The sequence below is a fragment of the Coloeus monedula genome (genome assembly GCF_965178545.1).
Source record: "Coloeus monedula genome assembly, chromosome: 6".
In the NCBI taxonomy this organism is placed as follows: Eukaryota; Metazoa; Chordata; class Aves; order Passeriformes; family Corvidae; genus Coloeus; species Coloeus monedula.
In genome coordinates, this window is record NC_138786.1 from 64059463 (window position 1) to 64068725 (window position 9263).

The following is a 9263-nucleotide window of genomic DNA, read 5'->3' on the forward strand; positions in this document are numbered from 1 at the left end:
GCGGGCGGGACGGGGAGCGGATGCGGTGGCGAAGAAGCGGAGAGCGGCGGCGCGCGAGCCGCGGGGACGAAGCTGAAGCGAAACCGCCGGGGAAGCGAAAACGCGGCGTCCCTCCCGCGCGGTGCGCGGTGTGGTACCGCCCGGGCAGCGGCGGGTGTGGGTGTGCGCGGCGGCACGGCCGTTGATTGGCGGGGCGCGCGGGGCGGGGCGGCCGGAAGTGACGTCGCGGGCGGTGGCGGAGCGGCGGAACGAGGCGGCGGCGCGGCCGGGCCGGGCCTGGGGCACCCCGGCACAGGTGGGAGCGGGGACACCGGCACCGCCGGGACACCGGCACCGCCGGGACACAGCGGCAGCGCCGCGTCCCTGGGAGGGGTGCGGATGCAGCCGGAGCGGCTGCCGGTACGCGGGGGGCCAGCCAGGCACGGGGAGACCCCCGTGTGAGCGGAGAGTGGCGGAGCCGCAGAGACCCGGAGTGGTTTGGGCTGGAAGGGAGCTCAGGCAGGGACAGCGTTCACAGAGCAGGGTGCTCCGAGCCCCGTCCCCCGCCGGGACCGGCCGTGCCCCCGGCGGAGCTCGGGCAGCGGCGTTGGGCACGGCCGCCGCGGCAGCAGGAATCCCGTACGCGGGCCGGTCCTGCTGGCGATTTTCCTTCTCGCCCGGGCCGGGTGCTCGGGGCTGGTGCTGTGGGGGCATTCCCAGAGCCAGCCCAGCGGCTGCTCTGCCCCGAACCTTGCGCGTCCCAGCTGCGGTTCGCGCTCGGGGCCGGGGAGCGCCCGCAGCCCTTCCCGCTGCTGCTGCCCCGCGCCGGAGCCGCTGCGCTCCCGGCTCACGCTGCTGCTCTGCACGCCCAAATGCCTCCGCTCAGGTGCTTCCTCTGCTGGTTAACCTCTTAACTTACAGTACCTGCTGCTGCTCGAGGTAAGGTTGAAAGGCTGAAAGGATCTGATCCCCCGGAGGTGTCCGTTTGATGTGTGCCGTGAGCTCAGACCGCTGGGCTGGGATGCAGCTGCAGGGCTGCTTCACGTTCCAGCTGCTGATCGCTTGCTGGACATTCAAATAAATAACAGCGAATCCATGGTATGGGCGAGCCTGGCTATGCAGGGGGTGTGAGAGGTTCTACCAGGGTGGTGCACCAAGCTTTATTGCTGCCAAATAACTTAAATATGGTTATTTTTAGGTGTTTGGGCAGGTTTTGCAGCTGAGCTGTGACCATTCCTTTTTCCATGTGGTGCTTTCCTGTGTTTCCTAATTTCTGTGTGTTTGTTGTGTTTCTGAACACAAACACAAAAGGGGAATAAAGGGGTTTTGTTACTGGACGGCTTTTTTATCATTTTAAATTTTTAATTTTTCCGTGTATAATTTGTGCTGCGCATTTGTGACAGGGAGAATAATGTTGTCTGTGATCTTGCCTTTTGCAGATGTGCTTAAATTAGCTTCCTTCAGTTATTTTTTCCAGTACAGAGTGATAATGGGAGAACTTATTTATCTCTTCATGGGTAAGAGGTTTTCCAGCCCCAGCTGGGAGCCTTCCCTTCTCTGTCACTGCTATTGTGTTCTGTATTTAAACGTTGGCAACCCATTTGATTATTTCAAATTAAGCACTTTTAAGTGGGCTCCCCTGCAAGCGAGGTGTCAGTTAGGGAGCTGTACAAATGATGAACTTATTATTAAGATAAAAGAAGCGAGATCCTGAAGATCATTTAGCGAATCAAAAGCGGCTCAGCTCAGGAGTGGGGTGGTTGCGGTGTTCCCTGCAGAACAATGGGATTCTTTCCTCGTGGCCCTGGATCCTGACACGTTCCTACCCTCCACCTCTCACCAGTGCAGTGCTGGGGGCTGAATAAAGAGCTGCTGCACCCTGGGAATGTTCATGGAGCTGAAATTAGAGCAGGTATCCGAGTGCTCCAGTGTCACGATGCACACGGGAACTTTGGGGAAGAGGAGTTTTGTGGAGCTGTGGAGGAGTGAGGATCCTCCCCTCTGCACTCCAGGGGAGCGTGGGCAGCTGGCAGCGCTGGGGAGGTGCTGAGAATTCCAGGGTGCTCAGCCTGTCCTCCTGGGCCCTGCTCACCTGGGCAGCCCTGAGCTCTCCAGAGGCTGAGACCATCCCAGCAGGGATTTCCTGTCATGGTGGAAGCCCCAGGGTGAGGGGAGGTGAGGATCAGGTCTCCCCCTTCTTCCATGCTCCTCTGTGCATCCACAGCACGGGAATCTGCTCCAGCCCTGCTGGCTCTGCGGGAGTGGTTTGCAGAGGGAAGGCAGGGAATGGGAATGGGAAGCTGCTCCCTGCCAGAGCCTGGCCAAAGAAAGGCACAGCAGGACTGGGCTGCTCCCCAGGAGTGCTAAGTAGGCAGGAATTGAACTGAACAAAAGGAGTTTGAGAACTTTTAAAACTTTGTCTCAAACCAGTGGTATTCTTTAGTTATTTCTGTTTATTTTTATTTCAGTCACTGCTCAGTTCTCGTGAATCCCTGATGTAGAATCACAGAATATCCTGAATGGGAAGGGATCCACAGGAATCATCGATCCAGCTCCTGTGTCTGCACAGACAGCCCAACAACCAGATCAGAGATATTTTACTCCAGAACAAAAAAGAAAAGATGATTGTGTGGTTTTTTTTAATTCAGAGTCGAATCTAGCATAGACTGTTAATGAACACTTGAAGTCCTGGGTTTAAGTTGCATGAAAAAGTGCAGCCTGTGAGGGTTGAAAGGGGAGCTGGGAAGTAACAAACCTTAATAAGATAAAAGCCAAAATGGAAAAATACCTTTTAACTGTTACGTGTGGCATGACTCAGTAACATAAATGTGAAGTGACACATCCCAAACTGTGTTTCCCAGATGGACCCGTCGTCCCCGCCCTTCCTGCTGGCCAAGCTGACCCCGCTGCACTCGGAGCAGCTCCTGCAGGGCCTCAACCTCCTGCGGCAGCACCAGGAGCTCTGCGACATCGTGCTGCGCGTGGGCGAGGCCAAGATCCACGCGCACAAGGTGGTGCTGGCCAGCATCAGCCCCTACTTCAAGGCCATGTTCACCGGGAACCTGTCGGAGAAGGAGAACGCCGAGGTGGAGTTCCAGTGCGTGGACGAGGCGGCGCTGCAGGCCATCGTGGAGTACGCCTACACCGGCACCGTCTTCATCTCGCAGGACACCGTGGAGTCGCTGCTGCCCGCCGCCAACCTGCTGCAGGTCAAGCTGGTGGTGAAGGAGTGCTGCGCCTTCCTGGAGAGCCAGCTGGACCCCGGCAACTGCATCGGCATCTCGCGCTTCGCCGAGACCTACGGCTGCCACGAGCTGTACCTGGCGGCCAACAAGTTCATCTGCCAGAACTTCGAGGACGTGTGCCAGACCGAGGAGTTCTTCGAGCTGACGCACTCGGAGCTGGACGAGATCGTGTCCAACGACTGCCTGAACGTGGTGACGGAGGAGACGGTGTTCTACGCGCTGGAGTCCTGGATCAAGTACGACGTGCAGGAGCGGCAGAAGTACCTGGCGCAGCTGCTGCACTGCGTGCGCCTGCCCCTGCTCAGCGTCAAGTTCCTCACGCGGCTCTACGAGGCCAACCACCTGATCCGGGATGACCACACCTGCAAGCACCTGCTCAACGAGGCCCTCAAGTACCACTTCATGCCCGAGCACAGACTGTCCCACCAGACCATGCTGCTGACGCGGCCCCGCTGCGCGCCCAAGGTGCTCTGCGCCGTGGGGGGCAAGGCCGGGCTCTTCGCCTGCCTGGAGAGGTGAGGAATGGCCCAGAGGGCAGTGGGACGCAGGCACTGGGGGCTTGGATCCCCCCACTCACTGAGTTTGGAAGAGAGCTGTGAGTCCCACCAGAGTCTGTGAGGTGTAGGTGCTGCTGTCCCTCATAAAACCTCTTCAGTAGGTTTTTATTGGCAAGGATGAGCCCCAGATTCAAAATGCTTTTTTGTTTCATGAGTAATTTGCAATGCGAGGGGGTTTTGTTTGTGCCAGACGTTTGTTTGTGCAAACAAAAACTTCTGAAATAATTTTCCTTCTGCTGATTGAGTTAATAACGTGGTTAATTAAAGTTTGTGCAGTTCTTAGTCTTCCCTCCAGGTATTTTTGTTTTACTTAATTTTCCCCCGATTTATTACTATTTCAAACAAGTCATAAAGATTAACTCAATATATGACAAATATGCTTCCTGATAATTCAAAAGTCCTTGGAATTAAAACAGACTTAATCACAGTAGAGTGAAGAAGAAGGGAGGCTCAAGGGGGACTGTTCCCTCCAACTCCCTGACAGGAGGGGGCAGCCGGGGGGGTCGGGCTCTGCTGGCAGGGAACAGGGACAGGAGAGAGGGAACGGCCTCAGGCTGGGCCAGGGCAGGCTCAGGGTGGGCAGCAGCAGGAATTTCCCCATGGAAAGGGTGCTCAGGCCTTGGCAGGGGCTGCCCAGGGAGCTTTGGAGTGCCCATCCCTGGAGGTGTCCAAGGAATTCCTGGAGGTGGCACTCAGAGCTCTGGGCTGGGACAAGGTGGGCATCGGGCACAGCTGGGACTCCATGGGCTGGGAGGGCTTTTCCAACCTCAATGATCCTGGGATTCCATGAAGGAGTTCTGGATCATGATGTGACCGTGGCTTTAAGCCCAGCTGCCGAGCAGGTGTCCCTGTCTGTGCTGGCAGGAGCGGGTGAGTTCTGACCCCTCCTCCTTCACCTGCATTCCAGAATGAACCTCCTCAGTTCCTGGAGAGCATCCCTGAGGTTCATCCTGGGAGCAGAAGGAACCAAAGAGAGAGACAAACAACTTTGTGCCCCAAGATGGTGTGGCTGGCTTTGCTTAGAAGGTGGGATTAACATTCCCAGAGCTGGTGGTTAAGCTGTGGGGAGGCTGTTTATATACATGTGTCCATGTATAGACATACAGACATACAGACATTTATACATACACAGAAAGAGCTTTGATGTTGTGTGCCCTTATCAGCCCCAGGAACGTTCCCTGTGCCCAGCCAGACTGCCTGAACTGGTTCCACAGCTGGGTTCTGGATAATATTCTGGGATATTCTTTTCTGGGACAGTTCTGTGCTTGCAGAGAGAAACACATTTAAAAAGCTGGGAAGAGCTGCTTGTTCTTTTCCCTGTGTTCAGAGATGTCAAAATCATTTAAAGTTTATTTTCCCAATGATAGTCACTGATATTAAACCAGGTGTTGGGACTGGGAATTGTTTGGTTTATAGCCTTAAAAAATAAAGGGGGTTTGTGTTTTATAAGAAGTGTTTGAGTGAATGAAGTCATTCTCTGATATTCTTCAGCTCTGCTTCTTTCCCACCTTCTTCAATGATTATAAAAATGTAGTCTACCAATATAATTTGGATTATTTTAAATTTTTTGGTGCTTCATAATAACAAAATCACATAGAATATATTTAATCTCTATTCTCTGGTGTTTCAGCAGCTCCTGGTTCTGGGCTCTTAGTGCCTGTCAGCTCTCCAGGGGCCTCATGCTCCTGTATGGTTTTTGAACAGATCATGTTTCCTCTGTACCAGATAGCCTCTTAATTATTTAGGTAATTTATTAATTAAACTATTCAGGTGGATTGGTTAGACTTTATACGGGGCAAGCTAGGCCAACTGTGTTCTCACAGGGAGTGTAATTAAAAGAAAATGCTATTTTAAGATTTAAATGTAAGATTTAAATGTAAGATTTAAATGTAAGATTTCAAGTGCTGTTTAAAAGAAATAAGCCGTTTTAAGGACAGATTTTTCAGGTTAGTTTGTGCTACGCTGACATTCTGTTTAATTATAAAAAATTATAAATTATAGAGTGCATGTAAAACACGTATTTATACACTGCAAGTTGTAGTTTCTAAATGTCTATTTTTAAGTATAGGTATCTTGTGCTTCCCTCTCTCTAATTTGCTTTTCTCTCTCCTGTTTCTGTGGCTGTTTTTTTTTTTTGTGTGTGTTTACTCTTCTCCTCCCTTTGGGTCATGTTTGCAGCTGGTTCCTGTTTTGGTTCCTGTTTTGGTTCACGTTTTGCTCAGCTGCTCCTTGCTCTTCCCTTCCAGCATGGAGATGTATTTCCCCCAGAACGACTCGTGGATCGGCCTGGCCCCTCTCAGCATCCCCCGCTACGAGTTCGGGATCTGCGTGCTGGAGCAGAAGATCTATGTGGTGGGCGGCATCGCCACGCACGTGTGCCAGGGCATCAGCTACAGGAAGCACGAGAGCTCCGTGGAGTGCTGGGACCCCGACACCAACACGTGGAGCTCCCTGGAGAGGATGTTCGAGAGCCGCAGCACGCTGGGCGTGGCCGTGCTGGCCGGGGAGCTGTACGCCCTGGGCGGCTACGACGGCCAGTCCTACCTGAGGAGCGTGGAGAAGTACATCCCCAAGGTCAAGGAGTGGCAGCTGGTGGCCCCCATGAGCAGGACACGGAGCTGCTTCGCTGCTGCCGTGCTGGACGGGATGATTTATGCCATCGGGGGGTATGGACCTGCCCACATGAACAGGTGCGTGCTGGGGGGGTCCCTGTGCCCACCTGGGCACCAGCAAACCCCCCTGGGCAGCCTCATTAATCCCTCTGCCCATCAGCCCTTTCCCTCTGTAATCCTCTGTGCTAATTCTGCCTGGCAGCACCAGCTGTGCCTGTGACACCCCTGCAGTGGATCCCCATCCCTGAGGTCCCAGGATCACCCCTGCAGTGAATCCCCATCCCTGAGATTCCAGGATCACAGCTGTGCCTGTGACACCCCTGCAGTGGATCCCCTGCAGTGAATCCCCATCCCTGAGATCCCGGGATCCTGGCTGTGCCTGTGACACCCCTGCAGTGAATCCCCATCCCTGAGATCCCAGGATCACCCCTGCACTGAATCCCCATCCCTGAGATCCCAGGATCACCCCTGCACTGAATCCCCATCCCTGAGATCCCAGGATCACCGCTGCAGTGGATCCCCATCCCTGAGATCCTAGGATCACAGCTGTGTTTTCCTTGCAGCATGGAGCGCTACGATCCGAGCAAGAACTCCTGGGAAACCGTGGCCTCCATGGCTGACAAACGGATAAACTTTGGGGTGGGGGTCATGCTGGGCTTCATCTTCGTGGTGGGGGGACACAATGGGGTGTCCCACCTGTCCAGCATCGAGAGATACGACCCCCACCAGAACCAGTGGACGGTGTGCCGGCCCATGAAGGAGCCCAGGACAGGTGGGACATGGCAGAAATGAACCCTCTGAGCTGGTAGAAGCTGCAGGGAGAGTGGCAGGGACTCCATCTGTGGGTGAAGGTCACTTCACCAGCCCTGTGAGAGGATCTTGATTTCTTCAAGTTCAGTTTATTAATGCTGAGCTGTAACAAAAATAATAGGAAGTAGTAATTCTGCTCTACCCGCTGTTTTATCAGTGATTTCAGCAGTGATGAGTTTCTGCAGTTCTTGGTCACTGTTCTGTTGTATTTTGTTGAGTGTGGAGGCTCAGGGGCGCAGGGTTGTGCTGCAGCTCCAATCTCTGCTCCCTGGGACAGGGACAGCACCCAGGGAGCGCCTGGAGCTGGGCCAGGCAGGCTCAGGCTGGATACCAGGGAAAGGTTCTTCCCCCAGAGGGTGCTGGGCACTGCCCAGGCTCCCCAGGGAATGGGCACGGCCCCGAGGCTGCCAGAGCTCCAGGAGCGTTTGGGCAGCGCTGCCAGGGATGCCCAGGTGGGGTTGTTGGGGGGTCTGTGCGGGGACAGGGGCTGGGCTGGGTGATCCCTGTGGGTCCCTCCAGCTCAGGATATTCCCTGATCCTATCCCATAGTGTCCCTGACAAGGGGCATTGGGACAGAGGGATGTTGTTTTATCCTAGGAAAGGGGATGAGAAGAGCACAAAAGGAGTGCCAGACCTTTTTATTCAGACAGTGAGGACTCTGGGGTCAGCCCCTGGGTGGAGGGGGGCGATTCCAGCTGGGGACAGAAGTGCCAGTGGTTCCCAGAGGTGCTGATGCCGTGCTCTCGTCCGCAGGCGTGGGGGCGGCGGTGATCGATAACCACCTGTACGTGGTGGGGGGGCACTCGGGCTCGTCCTACCTGAACACGGTGCAGAGGTACGAGCCCATCTCGGACTCGTGGCTGGACTCGGCGGGGATGATGTACTGCCGCTGCAACTTCGGCCTCACCGCCCTCTGAGGCCCTGCCCGCTCGCCGCTGGCCTCGGCCGGAGCTGATCCTGCTGCACGGCGATCCCGCGGAGCGGCGGCCCCGGCGCTGCAGCTCGCCTTGCCATGGAAACGAGGAGGGACTCGGTCCTTGCCGTAGTTCTCCTTTGTTACTGCGGTAGCAGAGGGTGGGAAGCGGAGTGTCCAGCTGGGTTTGGCTGGCACCCTGCTCGTGGCAGTGGATTTGGGAGAGAACTGGGATCCAGTTGGGAATTTGTCCATCCAACCCTTCCTAGAGCTTTTGTCTCTTCCTCCTCTGGAATGTGGAGTTCCCTGTGCTGGGGTGAAGCGGGGTGAGAGCGTGGGGCGAGTGCAGGGGTGCTGACCCCTGGCTGTGTGTGCACGTGGGGAAAGCGCCAGTGCTTCACGGGGTTTTTTATGACCAGTAACTCAAGGGCTGCCTTGTTTCTGTATCTCAAGGTTTGTAAATAATAAATGCCATAGGATGTTGCCTGTACTCCTTTGTCACCTGCTTCCTGCTAGGAGGGCTGGGATGATCCTTGGAGACATTTACAAGGCAAATTTGTTGCCTCCTTGTGACGTTTTTGGATCTGATGAAGAGAATTTGCATTTTTAACTTTTCCCTTCTGTTTCCTTGTGGAGAAACGAGTGCTAGATGAACTGACTCCATCCTGCTGTGTGCTTGCAGTTGGAATGTGAGCAGAGCTCACAGCAGCAGCATTCCTAGCATGATATCCAGTCAAACCTCCGAGCCAGCCCATCCCGTCCTCGTCCCCAGCGCGCTCGTGTCCGTGTTCCCCCTTTTCTCAAGGACTGTATGATTGCTTCCTCTGAGCGTTCCCATCTCACAATGGTGCTAAATGTAGGGGTACCCACGAGGCTGTTCCTGATTTCAGTGCATAAAGCATGTTTGGATTGTTCCACTGGTTTGGTTTCTTCTTTGCTCTACCCCGCCCCGTGCCTCTGCAGCCTCAGCCCCTATGGAACGAGCTCCCTCTCTTGGGTCTTTCAGTGGGGTTTTTTATCGGATTTATGGTCGCTGTTGCCATTCTCACAAACAGGGGGAGCCCAGCTCGGGTTCCTCAGACTCCAGTGCAGGGAGTGAAGGCAGGGCTCATCCCAAATGTGTGTCCTGCTGAGGGGCAGATCCTGG

The 9263-nt window shown here is 54.9% G+C and overlaps 1 protein-coding gene across 1 annotated transcript; it reads left to right on the forward strand.

Annotated features, from left to right (window-relative positions):
* The first annotated feature begins 236 nt into the window (after nt 1-236).
* On the forward strand, nt 237-9031 carry KLHL28 (kelch like family member 28). The gene is made up of 5 exons (XM_082283072.1): nt 237-295; nt 2841-3739; nt 6028-6471; nt 6957-7165; nt 7957-9031. The coding sequence occupies exons 2-5, from the start codon at nt 2841-2843 to the stop codon at nt 8118-8120; spliced, it is 1716 nt and encodes a 571-aa protein (XP_082139198.1). The 5' UTR covers nt 237-295; the 3' UTR covers nt 8121-9031.
* Nucleotides 9032-9263: the final 232 nt, after the last annotated feature.